This window comes from Drosophila sulfurigaster, chromosome 3, assembly GCF_023558435.1.
Source record: "Drosophila sulfurigaster albostrigata strain 15112-1811.04 chromosome 3, ASM2355843v2, whole genome shotgun sequence".
In the NCBI taxonomy this organism is placed as follows: domain Eukaryota; kingdom Metazoa; phylum Arthropoda; class Insecta; order Diptera; family Drosophilidae; genus Drosophila; species Drosophila sulfurigaster.
Genome location: NC_084883.1, coordinates 4,693,312 through 4,721,060, shown reverse-complemented (window position 1 = coordinate 4,721,060; position 27,749 = coordinate 4,693,312). Strand labels below are relative to the sequence as shown.

At 35.8% G+C, this 27,749-nt stretch overlaps 1 protein-coding gene and 16 non-coding genes across 17 annotated transcripts; 6 read left to right on the top strand and 11 right to left on the bottom strand.

Annotated features, from left to right (window-relative positions):
- Positions 1-64: 64 nt before the first annotated feature.
- On the bottom strand, positions 65-27,749 carry LOC133842202 (ecdysone receptor-like). The gene is made up of 7 exons (XM_062275212.1): positions 27,396-27,749; positions 22,961-23,122; positions 15,061-15,097; positions 8,218-8,337; positions 5,570-6,278; positions 5,342-5,508; positions 65-114 (listed from the first exon to the last, which is right to left on the bottom strand). The coding sequence occupies exons 5-7, from the start codon at positions 6,148-6,150 to the stop codon at positions 80-82; spliced, it is 783 nt and encodes a 260-aa protein (XP_062131196.1). The 5' UTR covers positions 6,151-6,278; positions 8,218-8,337; positions 15,061-15,097; positions 22,961-23,122; positions 27,396-27,749; the 3' UTR covers positions 65-79.
- Trnan-guu (transfer RNA asparagine (anticodon GUU)) lies at positions 6,347-6,420 on the bottom strand. The gene has a single exon. It is a non-coding gene; the product is annotated as a tRNA-Asn (tRNA).
- Trnan-guu (transfer RNA asparagine (anticodon GUU)) lies at positions 6,594-6,667 on the top strand. The gene has a single exon. It is a non-coding gene; the product is annotated as a tRNA-Asn (tRNA).
- On the top strand, positions 15,437-15,509 carry Trnar-acg (transfer RNA arginine (anticodon ACG)). The gene has a single exon. It is a non-coding gene; the product is annotated as a tRNA-Arg (tRNA).
- Positions 15,674-15,747, top strand: Trnan-guu (transfer RNA asparagine (anticodon GUU)). The gene has a single exon. It is a non-coding gene; the product is annotated as a tRNA-Asn (tRNA).
- Positions 16,190-16,261, bottom strand: Trnae-cuc (transfer RNA glutamic acid (anticodon CUC)). Its single transcript has one exon. It is a non-coding gene; the product is annotated as a tRNA-Glu (tRNA).
- Positions 17,017-17,089, bottom strand: Trnak-cuu (transfer RNA lysine (anticodon CUU)). The gene has a single exon. It is a non-coding gene; the product is annotated as a tRNA-Lys (tRNA).
- On the bottom strand, positions 17,541-17,613 carry Trnak-cuu (transfer RNA lysine (anticodon CUU)). Its single transcript has one exon. It is a non-coding gene; the product is annotated as a tRNA-Lys (tRNA).
- On the bottom strand, positions 18,271-18,343 carry Trnak-cuu (transfer RNA lysine (anticodon CUU)). The gene has a single exon. It is a non-coding gene; the product is annotated as a tRNA-Lys (tRNA).
- On the bottom strand, positions 18,938-19,010 carry Trnak-cuu (transfer RNA lysine (anticodon CUU)). Its single transcript has one exon. It is a non-coding gene; the product is annotated as a tRNA-Lys (tRNA).
- On the top strand, positions 19,800-19,872 carry Trnak-cuu (transfer RNA lysine (anticodon CUU)). The gene has a single exon. It is a non-coding gene; the product is annotated as a tRNA-Lys (tRNA).
- Positions 21,029-21,101, top strand: Trnak-cuu (transfer RNA lysine (anticodon CUU)). The gene has a single exon. It is a non-coding gene; the product is annotated as a tRNA-Lys (tRNA).
- Positions 21,209-21,282, top strand: Trnai-aau (transfer RNA isoleucine (anticodon AAU)). Its single transcript has one exon. It is a non-coding gene; the product is annotated as a tRNA-Ile (tRNA).
- Positions 21,474-21,547, bottom strand: Trnai-aau (transfer RNA isoleucine (anticodon AAU)). Its single transcript has one exon. It is a non-coding gene; the product is annotated as a tRNA-Ile (tRNA).
- Positions 22,263-22,336, bottom strand: Trnai-aau (transfer RNA isoleucine (anticodon AAU)). Its single transcript has one exon. It is a non-coding gene; the product is annotated as a tRNA-Ile (tRNA).
- Positions 22,549-22,622, bottom strand: Trnai-aau (transfer RNA isoleucine (anticodon AAU)). Its single transcript has one exon. It is a non-coding gene; the product is annotated as a tRNA-Ile (tRNA).
- Trnai-aau (transfer RNA isoleucine (anticodon AAU)) lies at positions 22,812-22,885 on the bottom strand. Its single transcript has one exon. It is a non-coding gene; the product is annotated as a tRNA-Ile (tRNA).

The window sequence follows — 27,749 nt, the reverse complement described above, 5'->3', positions numbered from 1 at the left end:
GAGGCAACGACAAAGGATTCGGTTTACGCTTATGCAATTAACAGTTAACGTTTTCGGTGCTTACCCTCAATACGTAGTTTCAACTTGATGAAACTTGCAAAAGCGTTGACTTACCTGCAAATAAAAAGATTTGAAATACGATTTAATATAATATGCCATTTAGTAGCACGTTATTTTGTTAGTCAGGTTTAATTTTACAAATTTATGGTATTTTTCGACATTTTTGATATTTTTTCCTATTTCTTTCTATTTTTCTTCATATTCATGAGACTTTCATTCAATATCTTTAAACTTCTATTGTCAAATTTATGGTAGTTTTCTCAATGTATGGTATTTTTAGAAATGTATGGTATTTTTCAAAATTAATGGTATTTTTCATTTATCTCTCTCTATTTTTTTTGTATCTAGAAATATCTCTCTCTATGTTTTAAAATTTCTAGTGCCAGAATAACAATAAAATCAATGAATTCTCTTTTTTATAGTGAAGCGGACTGATGCAGAAAAAACATCCATAGCAAAGAGAATAAAGTTGAGTCAAGAAAGTTGACGTTTTAGAATTTTAAAAGTTGTAAAAAACATGTGGAACGTCAAAAAAACCAATTGATATACAATAAATTATGATCTAAATATTATATTCGTGAATTAATATCTTAGTTGATGTAAATATATAATAATTTGATAATTAATTGAAGTTAACAATAATCTTTTTTTTTAAAAGTCAGTGGATTGAAAGGGTTTCATCCAAATATTGCGTTATCCTTAAAGTTTTGTATCTCAAATATTAAGTATTTTTGACTAAAATATGATTCTTTGATAATGTGCTTGATATATGAAATACGTAAAATGTAAAATATTATGTAGTAAAATAATATATCCTAAAGTAACTTGAGCTTGAATTCTGAGAAGATATATATATAAGTGAGATATTTCCCGGCTTTGTATTCAAAGAAAGTCCCTCAATAGAATAATCTCTTATTGAGATATTTCCCTGCTCTGTCTTAATAGAAAGTATCTCATTAGAATAACCCTTAATTCATTATGTCTTGCATCTTAAATCTTAAGAGGTTTTGTGTAAACTTATTGCAAGATAATAATAAAGTATTTAAATATATTTTAAAGTATGGAAATTTCAGTTCCATTTAATCTTTAAAGTCTCAAATGGCAAATATCAAGTACTTTTGTCTGGTTTTCTGTGTCAATTTATGATTATATTTATGCATCTGCATGTTTTCTCTCAATTTGCTGTCTACAAAGTTTCGCCTTTTCATTAGCCAACATTCTGCTTATCTTTCAGTTTGTTCTTCGCATTCATTCCGCAATTTTTGGTCGATACACACAGCTTGCTTTCTAAGTTTGTGCAGACTTTTGTAACTTTGGCAATGGCAATGGCATCTAACTCTCGCAAGAAGTGAGAAGGGCTTCTCTCTTGAGCTGTTGTGAACTGTGACGACCTTGTGGCTGTCATTAGCATAAGATTAATGAGACATGCCATAAAGTGCACTCGAGACTGAACTGGACCGACCATACATATAAATAACCAATTACCGATGCCTTGTCAGGCCATAGCTCAGTGGGAAAATGTGAAAATACGAAAATGTGAAAATACGAAAATCTGCAAAACGCAATCGAATGAAAATGTCAAGAAAATGTACGCAAAATATGCGTAAAATCAAGCAGAAGCGATAAAACAACAACAGCAACTCTAGCAGCTGTCGTTTCTAGGGAGCATTTTCATGGGTTTACAGACATTGCGCATACGCCACATTGGGCACGCAAGCAACACACAAATGCGTTGCCCAATTGCCAGTGAAATTGCGAAAATAACAACAACAACAACACAAACAACTTGATAACATGTATTTGGGTTGTGTGTTTCGCCCACAACGTCATCGTCCCTAAGGCAGCCTCCTTCTAGCTTTCCTTTTTCTCTGCTTTTCTTGCTGCTCTTTCTTTTACTCTCTCTCTCTCTCTCTCTCTCTCGTCCTTGCCATTTTACGTCTGCCTCAACAGCCTTGGCATGATTTCATTACATTACGCGCTTTCCTCACTCAGCTGCTACAATTCCATCTCTCTCTCTCTCTCTCTCTCTCTCTCTCTGCTTCCCCCTGTCTCTGCTCTCCGTCAACTTCACTTCCATTGCCCTTTTTTGGGCTTTTGTGGGTCGTTTGCTTGGCTTCGTTACATGCGCCGCGCACCGCCAGACACATCCACAAAGTGAAAGCGAGACGATTTTGGGTTCAAAAGCACACGCACAATATGCAGCCGAGACAGGAGCTGAGGTAGCTCCTCTTCATACCCGTTATCCGTTGTGCGTAGAAGGGCATTATTAGTTGCTGGTAATCGCAGAAATATGCGACAGACTGGAGAAAGCATTTCTAAAGCAACTAGTTGTTAAATAACAATACGAATACATTTAAAAATGTAAACAAAAATTGCAAAATCTTTAAAATTATTAAAATAAAATACTAAATTGACTTAAATTTCAAATTTTAAAGGTAGCTTCTCTTCATACCCGTATCCGTTGTGCGTAGAAGGGCATTACTATTTGCTGGTAATCGAAGAAATATGCGACTGACTAAAGACAGCATTTCTAAACTAGTTGTTAAATAACAATAAGAATAAATTTAAAAATGTAAACAAGACTAAAAAAAATACTAAATTGACTTAAATTTTAAAGTCAAAAATTTGAAATGGATTTCACAATAAATCACTCATTTTTGGCTTTGAAAAATTCTCTATATTTCTGGGTATTTGTCTTAAACAATATTTTCAATGATTCCAATATACATGACTGTAATGGTTGTTGGTAATATTTAATCGACAACGGATTTCGTTTGAGAACCAGTTACCGAAGAAAAAAATTATCCAAAACGAAAAAAAAACCTTTTTACAGGCAGTCCAAAATTTAAGGAAATTTGTTACATTTCTTCATAAATCTGTAGTTCTTAATAATACTGATAATATTTAGAATCGGTATTCTATTGAAAGGAATTCAACTTTAGTACAAATGTTTCCTGACAAAATATTTAGCTATTCATGTATGAATATTTAATATACTATATAGTATATAGTACAAAACTTTAAAACAAAAGTTTTCTAATAAATATATTCAGACATTCATACATGAATATTTAGAGTACTATATATATACATACATATATTGAATATACTAAGTATATTAGCATATTTCGAATACTAATCTTTAGTACAAAAGTTTTTTAATAAATATATGCAGTTATTTATATATATATATTTAGTACATAGTATGCTATGTATATTTAATATACTGAAAATATTTAATATACTTGGTATAATAATAGTATATTTCGAATACTAAACTCTACTAAAGTTTTCTAATGAATATATTCAGCTATTCATATTATATTTGAATATTTAGTATATTTAATATACTAAATATTTTAGTATATTTAAAATACTAAATTTTTATTTATTCCCCGATAAATGAGTACCTGGTATCTAATAGTCTGCAGCTTTCTTGCTTGTTTGGGGGTTGCACGTAGGAGACAACAGCCAGGGAAACAATCGATTATTTGCGGGCCGTTGACGACGACGACGACGTCGACGTCAACGCTTTTGGCCATTTTATTTTAGTTGGCCACATAAAAGAAAGCCAGACCCTCGAGCGAGCCATAAACCACTTTCACGGCCAGGGCCAAGAGAACTAGGGTCTGGCTCTGGAAGTGGAAGGCAACAACTGTAAAGGGAAATTGGGAACTGGAATAGAAGCTGCGCAAGGGCGTTGGCGTTGCAAGGAATTGTGCGTGTTGCGAAGGAGGTGGAAGGCGGAGGAGAGGGGCTGTCTGGCTACCTCAAAGTTGATTGTCTGCGTTCAGCCTTCAACTTGTCGCCGATGCCAAAAACCGACGCCAACGACGACGCCGTCTGGTGACCTTCAACTTTCAACTTTATTGGCATTGTCAGTCAGACGCGCCCCATAACCACCCCCACACTCACCCCACCCCCTCGCTACAAGCACACATCTGTCGTGTCTGTCTGTGTTGTCTGTGCGCGTTTTAGTAATTTCGAGGCTTACATTTGAGCATAGGAGAGCTGGAGGAGGCGACGCGGCTTGGAGGCATTCAATTTGCTGTCTGGCATGCGCGACCTTGAAAATGGCCACGTTTTCACGTGAAAGGTGAAAGGCACGTTCTAAGTATATATACCTATATATATGTGTGTGTATTTGCTTGAGTTCTTTGTGCCTAATTCTCTTTTAGGTCTACGCTGAAGCTTTTCCTCATCCTGGATTTTAAGGCATATTTGCCACAGCCACATATTCCGGCGACAGGTTAACAAACTGCCTTTTAATAACAAGCATTTTCTGGGCTCACATCGCGAGTCGGCTGAGCATTTAATCTGCCTAACAGAATAAACAGACACTGACAGCTCTCACTTAAAGACTTGACTCGCATAAACAAAATTAATGAGAAAACTCTTAGCCATATCGTATTTATTGTGTTTAAAAATTAATTAAAGAAAAATGAGTGAGCAAAATTGAGAATAAATATTAATAATACTATAAAATATTCAACAAAAAGATAAAAATTTCTTATTTCAAATAAAAAAGTTGTTGAACAATGCCAACAACAGGATTATGTAGCTCAAATTATCATTAAATACACACTTATTTGTTTGTATTTAAGCCGTTATAATTCCTTTTCTGAATTAAATTCTTTAACTAAATCCCCTTATATGGATTTGATTTTAAATGCAATTTTTGAATATAATGAAATATAAAAAAAAAAAACAAACATCAAATTAAATCCTTCGGCTCAAATGATTTTATACATTTTAACTGCTCTTTCCGTTTTCTTTCTTTCTTTATTTTCTAAAAGCCAAGTTTATGTATAATTTAGTTCACGCTTACACAAGACAGATTTTATATAAATATTTAAATAAGCTCAATTTAAAAGTTACAGTATTTTGAGAAATATGTATTTATATACACATATATGTACATACTTAAAGCGAACAAACGTACTTTTTAAAAGTAACAAGTTGTATCCGCAATATATTTTTTTATTTTAAATGAGAGAGATTTTTTCATTTTTCTGTATTGATATTTATTAACAAATGTTCCCGCCTACTTTAATACAATTTACGATGAAACGTCAATATGAATCATTACAAAAAAAATTGCAATCAGCGCCATCTATGAACAACCACTGACAACTAAAGGCAGCAAAATATAAACAGTCGAACACTAGATGGCGCTGTCTGGAGTTTGCACGAAAGCTTTCTTGCACGTATTGTTTGACGTGCTCGTATCTGCCTATCGGTTTTATTCGTTTCGCTTGTGTTCATCGCATAGCACACTCACCTGTTTTGCCATTGGGACTGTATGGATCGTAGCTGCCGGCGGACATGGGCGATGCATAACCATTGGACATGTTGTAGCTGTGGTTCTGTGACCCTGGCGATGGCGACAACGGCGGCGCCGAGCTGGGCACACTGCCTGGACTTGGCGTCGACATCCAATCCTCGGGACTGCAATACAAAATGCAAAAGCTTTAGAAATGAAAAGCGAAAGCTTGTGCAAAAAACTTACGCATCTAAACGCGCCCGTTTATTGGGCACAAATACCAAATGCCCATTGGAAGAGGCTGCAGCCGCTGCAGCAGCAGCCGCCGCCGCAGATGTTGATGCAATGCCGCTGCTGCTGTTGGCTGCAGATGCAACAGAGCTGTTGCTGTTATTCGAGGTGGATGTGGAGTTGGTGGTCAAGGCGATGACGTCAGGCATGGGTTCGGTTTTTATTATAGCGGGTGCCGGTACTGTTACTGGTGCTGATGCTGATGTCGGTGACGGTGACGTCGTCGCCGTGGCAGTTGTCAATAGCTTTAATTTATCCTCAACAGTTGTAGTTGTTGTTGTTGTTGCTGTCGCTGTTGTTGCAGTTGCGCCGCCATTTGCATTGGCCCCTTGAAAGGTCAAGGCGACGGCGGCGGCATTGTTATTGCTGTTATTGCCAGCTCCAGTTGCGGCAGCAGCGGCCGCAGCTAATTGTTGTTGCAACAAAATGTGACTGGGAATTGCTGATTGTTTATGTTGTTTGACTTGTTGTCCACTTTGTTGCTGTTGCTGGTGCTGTTGTTGCTGCTGCTGTTGTGAAGCATTCAAACGGTACATTTTGAATGCATGAAACTATTAAAAGCAGTATATTGTTGTAGTTGTTGCAGTGGCGTTTGACAACATTGCCACGCCTTCATGTTGCCTACAAACATTTTATTTTACATAATTTGTCAAGTGCCGTAGAGCTGCAATAAATCCAAAGAAGTTTACATTATTTTAATTGCAAAATATATTTTTAATAAAAAAGTTGAGTCGCCCCCGGGTGGACTCGAACCACCAACCTTTCGGTTAACAGCCGAACGCGCTAACCGATTGCGCCACGGAGGCTGTGTTAGCAGCGCAAAATTTTAACACACTTGAAACACTTTAAAGCTGAACAACAGTTTTTGATGGACCAACCAATAACAAATGCCAATAAGAGCTTTTGCAATTGGACTGCTTTATTCAAAATGTGACTGCACTGCTTGACAAAAGCAACTTTGGCCGCCGTCAGAACAACAGCCTCCGTGGCGCAATCGGTTAGCGCGTTCGGCTGTTAACCGAAAGGTTGGTGGTTCGAGTCCACCCGGGGGCGGCAATAACTTTTTTTTTATTAAATTATTTTTAATTTAATAAATAAATATTCCAAATTGTGTTCTGAAACTTAATTATCCTCGACCATTACTTAAAATAGTAATTAATTAAGCTAATATTTACTGACTATCGCTTGAAGTTTTAGTTTGTTTTTATATTGTTCCCAGTTTGCGTGTCTAAATGTCAATTGCCTGACGCTCAACGAGGTCAATGCAGTAGTTTAATGCACCTTAAACGTTCGTTATAACCATACACACTGCATGCACCATCCGCCTACTTATACTATTACATTACACCGCATCTCCCGCCTAAAAGGGTCGTGTCTTTGTTTTCAGTGCTGACCACCAGTGCAAATTGAATTCTCAAGAGAATATACATAGCCACACCTCCCCTTTTACACGCCTCCGCACGCATACAATTAGTATTATGTGTACACACAGCCACAAACCATTCTCTCGCTTAGAGATGTGTGTGGCGTAAGCATATTGACCCAGAATCCTTGATAAGGTCGCTTGCGCCGACGTTGACCCAATTTCAGTATTGCTTATGTAAGAATAGCCCCCTGGGGCATCGAGAGAAAGTGGCAGCAATATGATTATTATTACACTTGTAGCTACGCAAAATTCAATCGATTTACAAACTCACTCATTCCAAAAATAGATAAAAAGTGTGAATAATTTGTTAAAAGTCGGGAGCTACATAAATTAATACAGGAACGTCAATTAATAATAACATTTCGACATGTATTTTTTGTTCTAACAAATCAAAACTAAGTTGATCAACGTTTGTATGTTTTTTCGGAATCCTATTTTTGAATAATTGTAAAATTAATTACTTTAATAAGCGCATCATACCCAATTTGACACTAATTTCCCTAGAAAAAGCACAAAAAATTGGCAGATTAAATTCTATTTATTCAGCACAGAGTCTAAAATAGATTTTATTTTCCAATTCTTTTTTTTTAGCCTTTTGCATTTGGCAAAGTTTATTCGCCTTTCTTTGCACTTGCACTCAATTTTGAACGCTAAATAGTAAAGAGGGAGGGGCTACTACTAGCTGTTGCTATTATTATTGTGATGGTTGTTGTTGTTATTGTTGTGGTTGTCTGTCACTCTGTCTATCGTATGACTAAACAAATAGTCTCAAACTGACTGACTGCCTGATTGACCGATGGACCGACGCTGTAAACGATGCATTTCCGCTGCGAAAAATTGTTTCAGTTTTATTTTTGAAAAAAGGAAAAAACAAGGGGAAACAAGAAGAAAAGAGAACGCGCAGGAAAAGCGACTGCTGTCATGCAACTCAAAACTCATCTGCATTGCCAATTGGCGCGCCACAAAACAGCTGCAATTTATGTGCATTACAATTAGCGAAAGAGTTTCAGTTTTCCTCTCCTTTTTCTTATTTTAATTTTTGTTTTCCTGCTCTTTGTTTTTGGCTAGTGTTAACTAGAATTGAGTAGCATAGTTGCTAAGTTAACTTGTTAAGTGTATAGAAATTATTTATAAGCATGGAAAATGAGGTCATACAACTTAATACCCATTTACTTACCAATTTTGCATAGTCTCATTAATTATAAAATCCAAAAATTGTTAGCAGTGTTCTGTTTTGTTTCACTTTGTATAGACGTTTCTTAATTGTCAATGTTCTCTTTAAAAACAATCACCAGATCTGTAAATAAACACACGACAATATTCGCTTAATCAATCAATCATAGTGAATACTTTAATATTCTTGTCAATTTGAAATTTAATCATCATATAAATGACGTTTGACACACTGTGCGCCATTGCACTTTGTCTAAAGAGCGGGAGAGCATAAGTTCGATTCGTATTGTGATGTGTCGGAGAGCGAAGAAGAGAGCACATTTGGATGAGCTGGCTATGCAATTGGGTCTCAGTCAGATGGCAGACTGGCAACGCCGCGCCGCAGCCAATTGCCCGCCTACACACCCCGCTCACCCGCTTAGCAGACACGTGCATTTCAGCAAATTTTATTGGCATGTGACAAAGAAGAAGAAAACACAACGCAGCAAAAACGTTGAATGAAAATTGTTCAATGTAGTTCTTCAATTTTTGCATTAAAATGCCATTTTTATGCTTTGATTTAATAAACATTGTACACGTTTTAATACGAAAGCTAGCCATTCAATAAGAACAACAACAAAACGTACACATTGCACTCGCATCCATTCTCACAGTTTCCATAGCTTCCGTTCTCAGATTGAGAGAGAGATAGAGAGAGCGGCAAGCACAAAGCTCTCTCAGAGAGCAGAAACGATTGCATGCATGCGAGTGAGTGACGCGTGTGGTGTGGGTGGCGAAGGGAGTGAGCTAACGTCACTCGCAGCAGCAGCATCGCATGAAACACACACCAAAAAGAGAAGACAAGAACACGCACATTCGCTGCACTCGTTGATGTTACTAGTTGGCAGAGAGTGTTCTCCGAGTAAACAAGCTCTACGAAGTGCATGGAATTGTTTTGTGGGTGGGAAAGGGAGGGCAAACGTCACTCGTCAGTCGCAGCAACAACAATAACACTTGGCACGGCACAGTTTTTGTAATTGTTTAGAAATGCATCTAAATTCACAAATGTATGTACGAAGCATATGTGTATGTATATATGTGTAGTTAAATATATACATATTTGTGTGGAGTCGATTTTAAGTTATATTTATTTAAAACGTTATCATTCTTATTGTTGTTTTTCTTCGTCTACTCTTCTCGAACTTTTCTAAAGCGAATATAACGCACACAACAAAAACAATTTATATGCACGCGTGTCGCGTAGGCACACAATTGAGAGGCACACACACAGATGCAGGGCATGCGAGAGCCTTACAATTAAACATACAAAAAACACACTATTTTATTGTAAATTTACGTTTCGAATGTGCTCGTATTTCTAGCACAAATTTGTTGTTTCTATTTCTTAATATTTTCTGCACTTTTTCAGCCACAAAAACGACGCGCAATGTAATTTTTATTACACGAGAGCCGCACATAAAAACTAAAACTAAAAGGCCGCCGTTGCCGTTAGCCCGTCGCTGCTGCTGCTGCTGTCAAAGCTACTATGGACAGAGAGCAGCTCTTGTTCTCTCACGCGCGCTCTCTCTCTCTCGCTGGTTGTTGGAGCTTGCTCTCAATGGCGCTCTTTCTCTGCTTCTTGTCTTGTCTTAAATTTTTGCTTTTGCTATTACGGGGGCGGGGGTCAGGAATGGGGTGTGAAGCGCTTGCAATTGTTATTGCTGTGAGCGCATGCGTGCTTCTCAATTTTTCTACTTTGGCAATGCTTGATTCTGCTTTGCTAAGCTGCGCTCAACTTTCGCGCGTACAACAACAATAAAAGACGAAGATGTGCAGTAGCCAAAGCGGCAGCGGGACTTGACTGCACCGTGGTGTGAATAATGCATAAAGTGAGCCTAATAAATGCACTAAATGCATCTCTTAATATTATGTGCATACAAATTTAAACATTATTTTTTACTTTTTCTATAAATAGTGAATTTAATGCTTGTTACTAATCTATCCGCCCCACTGTGCACCCACACTATGTAAACTTTGAGGCCAGTGTGCGGAACTTTTCAAAAACTGGTTTTCAACATGGGCTCATTGTGTGTGCCTGACTTGCTGCTTATTGCCGCTGCTGCTGCTGTTGCTACTTTTGGTTGTACTAGTTGTTGTTGTTGGTATTCTTGGTTTCTTTAACGTTGTGGTTTTTAAGCTCTACTTGTTGTTGTTGTGCTTTTGACTTTGTAACACACTTTTTGTGTTGATTTCGCTGCCGAAGCGTCGCGACGCTTCGACGTCGACGTCGCTGGCTATGTGACTTTTGATTTTAATGCTTTTTTTCTTTAATGGAATTTATGTTTTCTGCCCGTTTTTGGTTGTCTTCTACTCTCCCTCTCTTACTGAGTCTCTCTGAGTGCATTGAGACTGACAATGTGAGACGCACACGTGTTGTTGTTTTCTTCATTTCGTGGGAATTTGGCAATTTATATTGTTTATATCCAAGTGAAAAGGTCAGGTGTTGGATTGCAAGTTATACAAATGTAGCAATGAATAAATCTTGATTAACTTTAACCATCTACATTCATACATACATACATAGATGTTGTTAGCTTCAAATCTATGAATGTAGGTATGTATGGATGTATGGATGTATGTATGTATGGATGTATGTATGTAAATATTGTTGATTTTAACTGCTTGCTAATTTAACATTTCGATGCGAAGCACATAACCTCACTCTCACACATCCTCAACTAATTTGCAATAATCGAGTATTGAACCTAGTTGTCAAGGGGAATCCAATAAAGAACCTCTCACAACAGCGTGGCCCTGTGCAATGAAAAAAGCAGTAAAAACCAATAACTATAACCATTACAGTGCACGGCGTACAGTGTGAACATTCATTTATTTCAACTTTCTTAAGAGTGATCAGTAATTTCTATATTTTATTTATTAAAATTTGGTTCAATTTCTTTAACAATTATAAAACATCGCACATTTTGTTTAAAGCATAATTTAGAATGATTAATAACAGTTTTGCCCCTAAACTTAAATTCATTCATATTTTCGGATATCAATTTTCGAGATTTGCACGATTTCAATTACATTTTACAATTTAGATAAATTATTAAAAAAAAACCTAAATATATTTTTATTTTTATTGTACATTACGGATAAATAAATAATTTGTTCTGTCAAAGACTGGTGAATAATTAACGAACTTCTACTGTATTAATCACTTTAATAATTGTATTTATTTTATTTTTTATTTTACAATTTGATTGTGTATTAATAAAGTATTATTTCTTGATGTCAATTATAGATATTTATGTACATAAAGAATGTACATTTATTTATACATAGTATGTGTGAAATGCACTTGGGCTTATATTAGGGAATGCGACTGGGAATGGGAATGAGATTAGATGACGGGCCCCACGCCCCAGTTGAATGGCTCAACACGCAAGCGAATTGCGGCAAACATTTATAAACGGCAGCAACTACAACAGCAGCAATAAAAAGCGCAAAGCGCAGCAGTGACGAAAATGTAAAAGCGCCAACAACAACAATAACAATGAAAATAGCCACGAAAACAGCGACGACAACGACAACGGCAAGTTGAATGACATAAAACATCAACTGACCTTCAACTCTGCGACTGAACCTTAGAAAAAATGAATAATTTTACACTCGAAACAAAACACACACAAACACTTGCATGCATGCAAATGTATGCGGAGAGAGGTGAGCGGCGCATGCAACTTACACCATTTACAATGGATTTCAGCCTTAAACACTGAGACATAGAGAAAGAGCGAAAGAGAGCCAAAGCAATCAAGCATGGCGAAAAATAGTGTTGCAAGCCAACAAAAAACACACACTCGCATAGTTCGCCCCAATGTGCATGTGCAAAAGCCACAGAGAGTCTAGGCTGTGTGAACGAGAGAGATACATATATAGAGAGAGGGAGCTGAAAGCTTTGCAGTGCATGACGTAAATTACAGCAACGCAAAAGCTAAGTCGTGCTCTTGCACTTGGCTCGCCAGAGAGCCTACAATGTGTGCGCCTGCCTTGGCAGAGGCACAGGCAGAGGCTGAGGCTGAGAGCGCATACAACAACAACTACAACTGCAACTACGACTACAACTGCAATTACAACTACAATAAGCAGCTAGTGAGTAGTTGGAGCGGCCTATTTAACGTTGCATGTTTATTTTCGGCTCAGGCAGCAGAAGCAGCGACAGCGGCAGCGGTAAAACTGCATTCACTCTCGTTTCAGTTTTTGTTTTAGGGCGTTGTACAAACGTTGCAATGACGGAAGCACTAGGCAGAAGGGGATGGGCTCGAGGGGAGGGGCCGGTATAAACGGCAGCAGCAGCAGCATTTTGCCATGTCAGCGGATGCATCATGTGACGACGAGTGGCAGTTTTAAAGCAATTGCGGGGCGACGAGAAGCGTTGCAAGGGGCACACAAACACAGAACTGAGTATGTACTATATAGTATGTGTGGCATGTGGAATGTGTCGTGCATGCCATTTACACCTGTGTAAATGACACAGGTAGGTCAAATTTAGCTGGCAATGGTTTTGGTTTGATGCCTTAACAGCTGTTGGCCACGTTAGGATCCGGCATAGGGGATGGGGCCAAAACCACAAAACGTCAAAGAAGTTTGCCAAATAATGTGCATGTAATTAGATCGATAGGAGCTCTCTATACACCGGCCAAGAGGTAAATGCAACGTAATAGAACTAGTTCAAAAATAGCTGGTTGAAATTGCGAAGTTATAATTGAGATGAGTTAAGAGGTGTAGAAATTGTAATTGTAATGAGTGATTTAATGAGTCCTTGGAAGTGTGTGGGAAAATCTTGGTGGTTTAGTATTTGACCTAAGCACATTTAAATTGCAAATTTGATGAACGATAAAAATTTGACCGATTTAACTAAAAAAGCCTGAAATTACCTACTTTCTTTCCTTATCCTAGATAAATGTAAAATCGGCTCTAATTGGTTTAATGGTAAGGGGTTTATAAAAATATGTAATTATTCTAAACATAGAATTCCTTATAATATTATGTATAAATACTGAAATTACTTTCAAATATAATCATCGTTATTTTATAATTAATCGTAATACTAAGATACACTGACTAAAAAAGTGTACATTCCTGAAGACTTAGAAGTATTATAAAAAAAAAACTTATTTATAATAAACTTAATTCAAAATGCCAATTTTAAAGCAAATAGAATCACAACGCTTGAGATAAATACCTGTCGCTTTTATTCTTCAGTTTTTTTTATCTTACATTTATCCTATTCTTCTCTATTATCCTTGCCTTATTACTATCAACAAAATTCTCCGTTTATTGACATTCTTCGGTTTTGTCCCAGACACTTCTTCATGTTTTATGCATACTGCACTCAATTTGCACCGAACATTGAAATTCCTCCACTTGGCGCACATTTTTGATGAGCATTCAAAGTGTGAACTCAAACTGACCCCTTCAAAATGTTAGGAGGGGTCGTGAGGAGGGGTCTGTTCGAAAAGGGGCCACAAAGTTAACGCCTGTTAAAAGTTCAAAGCTATCAAGTCAAGTGCCGCCAAAATGCACAAGGCAAACGTCGCTGCATTCCCCTCCACCTTCATCTCGTTTCCCGGTGGTACAGAATAAAGTTCCATTGCTGCATCCTTGACCCAAACAATGCGCCAATTTGTGGGCCACTGGGCGCACATGAGCGAATGGGAGAACCTAACGATGCAAAAAGTTAAGTGGAAGCGCAAAGGAAAGAACAAGTACAGCAAGAACAAACCGGAATGGCCGGAAACCTGCAAAATTTCCGAAGACTCGATGCCCTTACTCAGAGGATTGATCTGAAGTGAAAATACGTATTTTCATAAAGTTCAGTTTTTATAAATTTAACCTCAATTTGTTAGCTTTATACAAGTTTTTAAAATAATGTATTTATAGAATAATTTCCTTTTCTATATAAAATTTTTGAATATGTATTATCCAAAATGGAATAAAAAGATACAATTAAAAAGAATCAGAACTGATTCCAATGTAAAATGTACAATATATTAAGACTGTTGCAAGTTATGAATAACTTTATCCATTTTTTAAAATAAAGTGAAGTATTGATAGAATAGCTTTCTTTTTAATATAAAATTGTTGAATATGCTCTGAAACGTTTTATCCAAAAGGGAATAAAAAAGATGTTATTAAAAATTTTCTTTTTCTGTTGCTTTTATAAACAGAAAGCAATGCATCTTTTGAAAGGGTATCAAAAATACTTAGTGCTGGCAGGCTGGGCGTTGACAATGACCAGCAGCACTAGAGCCAGAATGAGAATTGGAATCAGAATCGGAAACAGAACCAAAAACACACCCAGCGACAGACACAGAGGAAAATGTGAAATGGAAAGGTCTACCACCTGGCAGCCGCCATGGCGACGATATCTGAGGCAAGGACACGTCTCGGCGCGGCATTAAATGGAAATGGAAATTGAAAAGAAAAAAGTGCTGCCGCAAAAAAATCAATAAATTTCATTTTCAGCAGTTTTTTCTTTGTACCGAGCATGCTTTCAATCCAAAGGGTAAGTATTTGTTTTATATTAACATCACTTTATTAGGATGTCTCCGTTTTTTTTAGAGAGAAGAGAAATTGGTTGAATTTATGGTATTTATTACGCCGAGACTTTGAAGCTTTTTCTTACAAATCTTTTTATCTTTTTTCTTTATAAATTAGGAAACACCATTCAATACTTGTATTCTTTTTCATATTTTTCAATGGTGTGTCTTAGTCAAGCTGAGTAAACAATTTATAAAAAAGAATCTATTAAAATAGTTTTAAAAAAAATTAAAGCATTCCAACTTCTTCTCTTACTCACCCAAAAACTATAGTTGCCTTGTCTTTGTTGATCGCCACTGCAAATAAATAATAAAAGAATGAATAAATAGTATAAAGTATTATATATTCTTTTATAAGTCAAGCTACTTCGACCAAAACATGTTTAGTTTTTACTTTTATGCAAATATGTTAATGATATTAGCAACGTGCTAAATTCAATGAACTTGCATAAATTAACATACGGTTAAAAAAGTAGCTCCGATGATCGTCATCAAAGAGTCAATAAATACCAATATAAAAATGCCAAACAATAAATAATAGGAATGCTTATGCTTGAGTAACCTAATTGAGAACTTTGCTAAAAGTATTTTTCTATTTAATTTAGGGTAGCGAATTAATTTCGATTGAAATCAGCGGGTCCTGTGGCGCAATGGATAACGCGTCTGACTACGGATCAGAAGATTCCAGGTTCGACTCCTGGCAGGATCGAGTATGCTTTCTTTTTTTTCTTTTCATTTTAAATATGCCTAATATATAGAAAAAAAAAACAAAAAGGTTAAACCAATTAATTATAATTGTGAAAATTAATTTATTTTAAAGAAATAATGTAATGTTTTGGGTTTCTTAGGAATATATTTCCATAACCTTCAAGAGCCTCCGTGGCGCAATCGGTTAGCGCGTTCGGCTGTTAACCGAAAGGTTGGTGGTTCGAGTCCACCCGGGGGCGACTAAACTTTTTCTTCGATTTTTGTTTCACCTTAATTTAAAATTCGTATGATCATATCGATCTTTTGTTCCGTAACGGCAAAAGGGTTTTTTGTCCAAGTTGCAGTGAACTCGTCAAGGTCATTTTCATAAAAACTTGTTGGGCGGCTCTTTCGACTCAATTGAATCTTACGTGCGGTAGAGCAAGTTTTTTTTTCTCCGGTGTCGAGCAGAAACTGGCTCCAGACATTATCGCTCTCGGACATCAGTTGGGAAAAGGCACTTCTTACCATTACTAAAAAGCGTTTCGTCACGCGTGAAATACATGGGAACTCAAATTAAATGCAGCGACGGAGAATACATAAAGATAGTGTGTGAAAAATATACAGATAACAAATAAAAATAGATGCAGTGGGATTCAAGAATCTACCTATCAAAATAAAAATATACAGAATTAATCATCTTTCCCATACCGGGAATTGAACCCGGGCCTTCCGGGTGAGAGCCGGATATCCTAACCACTAGACAATATGGGATATATAAATATGCTCATCAAATTTTTTAATTATTTAAAATTTTAAAAATCTTTGTACGATAAAAATAATTACTTGGGTATCTACTCAAAAATGAATCTATAAATTAAAAAACACATTTTCAATAAATAGAATTTTTTCGTATTTTAAGGCACTGCAATAAAATTTCATCAATTTGATAAGGGTTTCTTATATGGAAGTCTCACTGTTTTACACAAGTTCAGCATTCATTAATATTTTGCAATATTTGCAATTTGTATGTTGAAATCATACAGTTTTTGTTTTTGGTTTTGGTTGTGCGGTGCATTACGGAATTACGTATTCGTATACGTTTTTATATTTATATTTGTGTGCTATATTATTTGCGTGTGAGTATGTATGTGTGTTGTGTTTTAAGGTTAAGTTCAGTCATTCGCCTCGTTTCGTTTTATTTGCATGACAAACAGAAACGTTTTTAATATTTTTACGTCTCTGCTGAACTGGCTTGGCTCTCTACTCTGTGTGTGTGTATTTATAACGTTGTATAGATCAATGTTTTGCATTTTCTAAACGTGCTTTTATTTCCATTTGCTTTCTGTGCTGATTATTAGCAACGTCACGTCAATAGTTTCTTATTGAGGGTCCATAGACAACCTTTTTGTATCATCTAACAATGCATCGACGTTGTAACTGCACTCAAGTTTCATATCTTTTTAAAAGCAATAAAAATTCAGAAACCTAATAAAAAAAGAAGAGATCGTAAGAAAAAAAGTATTTCTCGCCCAACGTGGGGCTCGAACCCACGACCCTGAGATTAAGAGTCTCATGCTCTACCGACTGAGCTAGCCGGGCGCTGTTATAACCGAAAAAAAATGGATGTTCTTCTAATGAGAATCTACTACGTATGCGTTTTAAACTGTTAGAAGACAGTTCGCAAAAAAAGTTAGGATAAAATTAAATTATTGCCAAGATATTTCTACCACATAATAACTTAAACGAATTGCTAATTAACTAATATTGTAAAAATTAATATTAATTTAATAATAAATTATATCTGCTAATTTTAGTTCATTTATTTTCTTATAAGAGAAATTATAATATTTTAATCACGTTAAAGTAGTATAAATTCTTTTAACGTACACATTTAAAATACTTTTCTATAGAAATCAGATTTATACCAACAATATATTCGATATAATGCAGATCATTGTAAAACACATACTAAATATATAGTATCGGAGATGCCATTTACAATTATATATATAGAAAAATATCCATGATAATGGCAAAAAATTATTATTGCCGCCCAACGTGGGGCTCGAACCCACGACCCTGAGATTAAGAGTCTCATGCTCTACCGACTGAGCTAGCCGGGCACTGTGGAGAAAGGGAGGGGAAAAAAAAAGCGTCTGTAACCGTATGAGCCTATGATAAAAGATCGTTTTAATTTACAATATTTATACTAAAAGTAAGTTTTATTTAACGGAATTATAATACATATTTGCAAAGCAATCAAGATTGAACTTGCAAAAACTAGCTGGATGTAGTGCTCCTACACATAAACGACTTTCTGCGTCGGCGACCGTTTACTACTTGATTTACTTAATTTATTAGAAATAGAAAATAATAATTTCAGTACTGCCTTCTTTGTTAGTAATAACTTCCTATGTCGTTCATAGTAATAGACGTAAGGAATCGACGAAGTTCAAGGAATCTTTTTCAAAGTACCTTTAATAATTTCCTTATTTTTGTATTGCTTTCCGCTTTTGTACAGCTTCGTTTTAGCTAGCCTCTAACATTTTCAATTACGTTAAGTTCTGAAGAATATGATGGTCAGATTATGATATATATATATATAGCATTTAAAGCCTATTGCTATACAAGACTTATTACTGCCAAAACATAGGTCGTTGAATATGTATACACTTTAATTAAGTGCCCAGAAAAAAGTTTCGATTGTTACATATGTGTTCACGAACCTATCAAACCCTTTTTTCTCATTTAAAATGCCTTAATTTAAAAAAAGTCAATCTCGCCCAACGTGGGGCTCGAACCCACGACCCTGAGATTAAGAGTCTCATGCTCTACCGACTGAGCTAGCCGGGCGTTGTGATAGGAAGAAAAAAATAGCATTGCGTATCAAGAAGGATCCAATTTAAGATCATTCTAATATAAAAAAAAGATCAAAAAAATAATAGATCGCAAGTTCATATTACAATTCTTTGGCTAAGATACGATAAATTTGAAAACATCTTTTCACATGTGTACTTTTAAAGTTAAATTTGACATGTACAAGTTTAATTAGAGTAATGGATTTCTAGCATTAAAAAACCAAACTGAATTCAATAAAATATGTTTTTTTTTGTGTTTTCTTAAGCTTCACAAAATAGGAATTTAGCTTTTGCGTCAATTTAATAATCTTGCCTCATTGTGCACATTGATTGTTATATATTAAAACGAAATGTTGGTTTCTGAAAGACTTTCAGATTTTTCAAGGTTTTTGAAATAATTATATAAGGAAAGATGATTCGAATTTTATGTCAAAGTTTCGCTGTTTATTAATTTTTTCTTTTCTATATTTATTCGAAATGGGAAATGCAAATATTTTCATTATTTTCAGTACTTTGTTTTTGCTTAATACCAATTTCTTTATTGACGAATATTATCAGAAAAGTAATTGATAAGTAAAAAATTACCTTTCGCCCAACGTGGGGCTCGAACCCACGACCCTGAGATTAAGAGTCTCATGCTCTACCGACTGAGCTAGCCGGGCGTCATGGAGGACGGGGAAATATAGCTGTCCTTGTGTTTAGTATCGTTTCTAATTTTAAAATCTTACAAGATTATAAGCAATCTTTGTAATCAAGACCCTACATTTATATTTTTGAAAAATTTCATATTGTATATAAACAAGGTGCTAAACAATTTAATGAACATAAATAGATTGACACAATTTACTTAATTGCTCAGATAAATACTTATTTTGTGCATGTACTTTCTATATGGTTAGATTTGTGGCATTATTTGGAAGTTTAACTTTTGTTTTATTGAACTGATTTTATAATGTGAAAGAGGTGTGAGTGTGTACAAGTGTACAATTATTTTGTATTTTTTTTAGGTATATGGATACAAAAAATACTTTCGAACGATCACTTTTTATAGTTTAAAAATCATAGAGTTAAACAACTAAACTTTAAGACAGATGAAATGCATAAAATAAGTAAACAACATATCCTTTAATAAGAAAGTGTAGAAATATTCTTAAAACCAGGAAGTAAAGAAATCAATCTAATAAATATTATTGCACCTTTAATTTATAAGATTTTAATTCAAGTTACGATCAGGTAACTATAATCCACATACAAAAAAGGCTTTCAATAACAATGAATAATTTATTTAAGTTACCTTACTAATATAAAGCTCAATTTAACTATCTACTGTTTATGCGCTTAAATATAAAGTTGTTAATATAGTTGTTCGTTAATAGAAGTTTTACTGTATTATCTATTCTAAAATTACATAGTTGATTACAATAATTGATTATTTTCTAGCCGAATTATATGCCCGGCTAGCTCAGTCGGTAGAGCATGAGACTCTTAATCTCAGGGTCGTGGGTTCGAGCCCCACGTTGGGCGCAAAATGCTTTTTTGTTTTTGTTCTGCAAATTGAAGACTGGATTTGTTGCTTGTTGTTTATCAAATAACGTTTTTGTTTATCTTATATTGCGAGCCTACCCTAACTTATTTAACCTTGTCTGCCACAGACGCTCGAGTTGCCTCTGGCAATGGAAATGCGTCTGACTTGTGCACGTGTGTACATACTTAATGGTATGCTTTGAGGGAGGCGGTGCTCACTGAGTGCCCAACATAGACAATAAACAACAAACAATTTGTCTGCTCACAAATAAGAGTTGTGTCGCGTTTCTCCTACAATCTTAACTTTTAAAATGTCGCAGTCAATGAAATATATCAAAATGAATGAAGATATATTGAAGTGAGCTTTAATAAAAAACTAAATAAATAAACGACGAAAAGTTTTAAAATTATTTTAGCGTTTGAATAAGAATTTTACTTCAACAAATCTTTAATTATTTCTTTTCTATATTTAAAAAATAATATTGCTAAGCTATAATTTCAACTTTGTTTTTATTTCGAAACAAATATGCCGCAATGTTTTGAACGTAGCGCAATCAAAAGCCGTCTGGCAGGCTGATTATCTGCCTGCTGTCTTCATATCCGTCCTTCTGTCTGAATACTGCCGTCTCTTGTTGTTCCTCCAATAACTCTCTATTTCTCTCCCTCGGTCGTTCTCTCTCACACTCACTCTCCGCCCCAATGTCTGAGTCTGTCCCTGTTTCCATATGCATGTATTTTGTTTTGTTTCCTTTCGCACATTGTTTCGTTTTAATATTTTATAGCAAATTACTTGGATGTCGGGGGCGGTTGTCCCTCTGTCCGACTGTCTGACTGTCAGAAGCGTCTGCACTGCACCCCTTTCCATTGCTTTCGATTCTTCATTGAGGTAGGCGCGTAATTTTATACATCATTTCCATTAGGAAGCAGCACAATGTTCTACACAATGGACACCTATCATCATGAAAACAATTACAAAGCCAGTATAAAGGGTAAAATAGAATAGCACAAGTAAAAAGAAAATTGGAGTGGAGAACTGAGGACTACAAGCTGTATGCCGGTTATAAATAATATCCCATCACATCGAAATGTGTGTGCACTGCGTCTAGAACCTCTCGCTGTATAGGGGCATACCGTATTGGACACGAGCTGCCACCAAGCCCGGCTAGCTCAGTCGGTAGAGCATGAGACTCTTAATCTCAGGGTCGTGGGTTCGAGCCCCACGTTGGGCGAGAATAGATTTTTTGTTTTGAGAAATGCTTATAATTCTCACTTCTATTTTATCGGCTATATATATTCAAAGTCTTCATGACACATACTGAACAACCCTAACACAACTGGCCCATTAGCTCAGCTGGTTAGAGCGTCGTGCTAATAACGCGAAGGCCGCGGGTTCGATCCCCCCATGGGCCAAGTTAAAAGTTGAATTTTTTTTACAACATATTTTTCGAAAATAATAAATAATTTTGTTCTCAAAATTACAAATAACTTAATAGTATATGTGTGCAAAATTATTGGAAATTATTTTTAATTTTGTTCTTTAAATAAAAAAATAAGAATCTGTTGCAGGAGATATGTATAAAACGTATAAAAAAAAGTGACAATGGCCCATGGGGGGATCGAACCCGCGGCCTTCGCGTTATTAGCACGACGCTCTAACCAGCTGAGCTAATGGGCCCTGTTGAATTAGGATGGATTAGAAGCCAATTTAAGAACCTGTACAAAATATTTATGTATATACTATATACCCGCAAAGGTAGAAGGGTATTATAACTTTGTGCCGGCAGGAAATGTATATGATAGGCAGAAGAGGGATTTCCGTCAGTCCGTCTGTCCGCATGAACACCTACATAGATCTCAAAGACTATTAGAGATAGAGATATAAATATTTTTCGACACCACTTATTATGTTTGCAGGCTGATCAAGTTTGTTTCAATTTTTTTGGCGCACTTCCGCCCCGCAAGTTGACCAAAATCGAACAACAAATTTATAGTTATACTCGCGAATTTTGATATATACAATAATATCTATAGTCTTCCTTATTGCTGGAAGTTTAGTTGCGATCACCTAAAACTGTCAAAGATATCAAAGAAATCGTTTACACAATCTGGTATATTTTTCACTTTATGGTATGGTATATTTTTAATACCTAAAAAAGCCTTATATATTTATTTAAAAAGTATATATAATGCTTATTAATTTGGTAAATTTTTAAAATGAATACCGCAATATTTTGCCTTAATTCAAAATGGGTCGAGCACACTCGACTAAGCTTTTTTACTAGGTTTTCTCGTCCAAAACTATCGATATCTTGTTAACTACAAAATTCAAAATGTCTTGGAATCGTTCAGGAGTCGACAATAATAAAGAAACAATCATAAAAAATAAAGTCTGGCCCATGGGGGGATCGAACCCGCGGCCTTCGCGTTATTAGCACGACGCTCTAACCAGCTGAGCTAATGGGCCATGTGACGACATTTTGACTTCAAGGTCCTTGGAGAGGAATGGAGAGCATAATGTCGATAATTGCAATACTATTTAATCACACAACGAAATAATTGTATAAATAAAAATTGAAAAATAAACCTAAAAATAATATTTATCTATTAAATAAATTACAAATTTTCAATGTTTTGCTAAAATTGGTAAACAAATTTTGAGCAAAAAGGATAACTACCTGGCCCATGGGGGGATCGAACCCGCGGCCTTCGCGTTATTAGCACGACGCTCTAACCAGCTGAGCTAATGGGCCCTTCGGTCGCAATTTTTGTAAAGGCCTATCAGAGCAGAAATATTTTTATTCAACCGAAAGTCAGAAAAAAAAATTTAAAAAAAAATGTGTTTCACTTACTTTTTGTTTATAAATAATTTTGATGTAACGTTGCAACTATTAGTAAACTAACATCGAATAAAAAAAAAAACTAAGCAAAAAATCACTTTCTGGCCCATGGGGGGATCGAACCCGCGGCCTTCGCGTTATTAGCACGACGCTCTAACCAGCTGAGCTAATGGGCCTGGCGATCGCTCTCTAAACAGATGCCTTGCTGGTCTTTCCGGTTGAAATGTCTGTTGATAAAATAGTCAACTTACCATTATGTTCTATAAATACTTGTTGGCCCGGTTAATCTAAAGGGGTCTGAAGTATTTTATATTGAATTATTGCACGATTGCCCGTCGCAACGTGTTATAAATAATGTTTAAATCGTATAATTAATTGACCGGATCGATTGATTATAATTTGCACAACGCGAACTGCAATGAAAAAGGAATGAAAATTAGTTTCTAATGAACGAGAATGATTGGCAGGGCAAAACGAGAGCAAGCAGAATGGGAGCGGGAGTCTATGATGTAGTGAATTGCATCAATGAAACCAAAACGAAAAACTAATGAAGAAATACAAATAACACGAAATACAACAACTACAAACAAAAAATAACAATAAAAAAAGAATATCGTGTAGACTGAAAAATGTATGCCTCGTACGTAGATAATGCGAGAAATCAAGTGATGTGTGTGTGTCTGGCTGTGTGTGTGTGTGTGTGTGGAAGTAGAAGAACCGACGCAATACATTTTCTGTGGTGTAGGTTAGGGCAAGGCAGTGTCCTCTCGCTCGCTCGCTCGCACTCGCGCATTCGTGCTCACACACACTCAGACATACAGAGTGCGCGAGGTGGAGCAGAGGAGAGGCACACAGACAGCTGCATGGCCGAGTGCACTAGCAGCGACTGAGGCAGAGACAGAGAGCTTCAATAGGCCGCAGCAACTTGCAATTTTACAAGAATGAGCGTAGAAACGTGCAGAGACGCAGATAGAGTAAAAAAAGGGTCGATGGAGGCGTGCTGGCGACTAAGTGCTGAGGATAAAGAAGCGGGTTGCGGGGAGCATTGAGGTAGGGACGACCGACAATACAGACACGGGCACAGGCAAAGGCTGACTGTCGAGCAAGGCATCGCATGGTCCGATGTCAGGGGCATGAAGTTGCAATGAAAATGAAATTGCAAGCGGCGCGCAACGTTGCAAAAGTGATGGGGGAACTGGGGAGGAGGATTGGAGAGGACAGACATAGAGTTAGTATGTATCTGCAGTCATCTGGTCTCTGTGTGTGTGTTTGCGTGTGAGAGTGTGTTATATTTAGTTACTTGTGTCTGGTTCTTATACTGCATGCTATGTAGCAATTTTAGATATGTATCTGCAAGATACATTCGCAGCCTGGCCCAAGCACCAGAACCAAGCAAACCAACAACCAACACAATTTTTTCTTTCATTCTTTTCTTTTCTTTTCTTTACTTGATTTTCTGCGCTATTTTCGCTTTCAACGAAGCTGCAACCTAAAATGGTCGACGCTATTAATGCTCCAGACAAGTTTTCGATTGAGCAGGTTAATGGGGCTATGGGCTATGAATAAAAGAGAATTCCGCCTCAGCATTTATCTACAAAATCGCCATAAACAAGCCTAGAGATTTAAGCGCCTTTGAGATCAAGATTTTGCAAAGTTTATCGACATAGTTACCAACAATCTTGCATCTAGAGAAAGACAAAACAAGCAATACATGTGTGTAAAAAGTTAACTACTCAAGAACTATACTAGTTTCCTCTGAAACTTTAAAGTGAACACCAAAGTTATTTGCTCAAACTACATTTCAGTAATTTATTTGTCTCTAAAACAATTGTAAAAGTTGAAATTGCACATGCGTCCTAGGGCAGCTTCTACTTCCGTCATCATTTAGCTTATCTATAAAATTGGAAAGCTTTTCTTTTAGCAAACTTGTAATGAATTTTGAAATTTTACTGAAAACTTCAACTAAATAGTTAATAATTCAATTTATCGCAATAAAAATGTATTTAACTTGAAATTTAAAACAGCTCAAATGTTAAAAATTTTGCTAATGTCATAATAGGTTATACATCATTTTAACTATTAAGCAAAATAAATAGTTGTTTTGTAAACCTTATATTCCAAATAACCAATTAAATTTTATGACAATTCAATATGTACATTTTAACAATTTAATTTTAAAACACAAAATTATTTTATGTTTTCTTTCTGCAATTCTTTCTTATTGTATATTCTTAAACATTATCACTTCTATTATCTATAAAATTGGAAAGCTTTTCTTTTAGCAAACTTGTAATGAATTTTGAAATTTTACTGAAAACTTCAACTAAATAGTTAATAATTCAATTTATCGCAATAAAAATGTATTTAACTTGAAATTTAAAACAGCTCAAATGTTAAAAATTTTGCTAATGTCATAATAGGTTATACATCATTTTAACTATTAAGCAAAATAAATAGTTGTTTTGTAAACCTTATATTCCAAATAACCAATTAAATTTTATGACAATTCAATATGTACGTCATTTACATGATTTCTTTTATATATTCTTGCAACTTTTATATTCACTTTTATCGATATTTAACGAACTTTTTTGGTTTTTTAAAATTAGGCAACGTCTACTGAAAACTTTCTAATTGGGTGGCGAAATATATGTTTTTTAATGTCACATAATTTACATTCAATGTCTACAAGTTATTATTCGTGATTGACAGAAAACATTATATTTTATTATTTTACAAATAAATTTGTATTGTTATAGCCCGGTTATGAACATTACAAACAATCGAGTCGCAATTTTATTTTCTATCGTTGTACATATGAAAATATGTGAGTAAGTAATTCACTTTTGGGAAAGTTCTGTGTGAGAGAGAGTCCAAACAAAGTTCAAGAAGTTTTCTTTTAATCTTATATCTTATACTCGAAATCCATCGACATGAAGGGTATTCATATGTATTTGTTGCGGATTGAAGTCGAGCCCATATAGCTAGAGAGTTCAACAATAATAACATCTATATGAAAACACTAATAATATCTATAATTTGGTCACAATTTGAAAATAAGTGCAAATTATTTAAGAAACCAATTAATTCAAATCAGGTGAAATTCAACTAACAATTGGGCACCGTTAAATAGACTGCTTGTCGTTTTTTAAATACTTTACGATAATTATATATAATATTTTATTTTAATTATTTATGGTTTTATAGCATTTCAATATTACTTTACAACATTTACACATTTTAACAGCAAGGCTGATCGTACCTATGGACACTAAAGCTTTTGCATTCTATATTAGCGGGTATCTTACAGTCGAGCTCACTTTGCTGTGGCTTTCTCACTTATTATTGCTAGCATTAGGGAAGCTGACAAAGTAATCATTCAAACTATGCCAATTTGGATGTTGTGTTGGTAATGTAGGGAATATATGTATGTATGTACATATATAGTACGTTGTATGTAGTACATATTTGTCTACATCATTTTGATATGTACACACTGACGCCAACATTTGTGGGCCGGCACGGCACGGCTCGGTACGTTTGTCAAAAGGGAAGTCAACAATTCTACCAGACTATTTTTATGTGCTACGGCGTTTTATTGTACTATGGCAAAGCAGGCAAAACAAGTCGCCAAACGAGTTAGCGGCAGGCTGGAGAACCAAAAGATGGAGATGCCGACGAAAAAGCGAGATAGACTCAACGGACAGAGAAAGAGAAGTGGAGAGAGAGAGAGAGATGGTAATGCTGATGGTGTGAAGGCAAGAGACAAGAGGGAGGACAGAGGCAGCATCAGCAGGTCGCTCGCTTGGCGCTTTTCGCTGCCAGTGTGTATGGAGGCCTACAAACATAAATACACACATACGAACTCAACTCAAATGCACACACACAAGCGCTTCGCACCGAAACAGAGCTAGCGCCAAAGCAACAACAATGTGACAATGTGTCTTATGCCTTGATTACACGTAGCAAGTGGAATATAAACGCAGTAAGAATAGAGTGTGGAGAATACATTGGTAAAAGCGAGTAATAGCATAGTAATAACAAAATCAAATGATTTTATTAGTTGTTGAATGAATTATAAATTGTCGAATATATAGTAAAATTACGCTTTAAAACTAACGCGAATTTTTCGCAAACATATTCGCTTTAAAACTCGCTATTTGACGAACCAAGCACTGTCTCTTGGTACGTGCAATCAAGGCATTAAAGTTGTAGGCAGAGGCGAACGCAAGAGAGATCCACACACAGTCGCAGACACACACGTGTAGAAATCAACATATCATATCCTACACATATAAACTGAACAAGTACACACGTACGCGCCACATACACACGTACGTATATGTAAATGGAGAAACGACAGCTAAACAAACAGCAAAAACAACAACGATGAAAACAACGAACGGCGTCTCTGTTTAGCCCTAGCCCCAATCTTTGAGCTTTTCGCTTTTACGCTTTGCCTTGTGCTGTTTCTCGTTCTTCTTCATGTTGTTCTTGTACATTTCGTTTCATTTCGTTTCGTTTCGTTATGGGGAGCAGAAGCAGACGATGAAAACAAAAAAGTATGTGAAAAAACAGAATAGGCAACTCATAAAAAAACACATAGAAGCCGAAGAAGAATAAGAGATACATCAGCATCAAGAATTCGAAGGGAGGCGGGAAATGGGGAGTGTCGGCTACACTTACCAAAACAAACGACAGTTAAAGCACTTCGTTTATTATTTGTACATATTTGCATTAATTCTTATTTAATATACATAATTATTTCTATATGTATTTATGTATTTATTGCACAAGCACTCACAATCACTCACGACAAACACTGGTAGAATATACTCTCTTTTATTATTATTACTTGTTATAAACAATTTGGCGTATGTATGTATGTATTAATTATATATTTTTTTGTTGCTCAGAGATTCTTCTTTCTATTTTGTTGTATGCTTTTGCTTTTGCTTACGTCGCGCGCACGTAAACTTTTCAGCGTCCAATGGCTTGTCGGTCGTGTTTTTGCGTCGTCACTGAACTGCACGCTTTGAG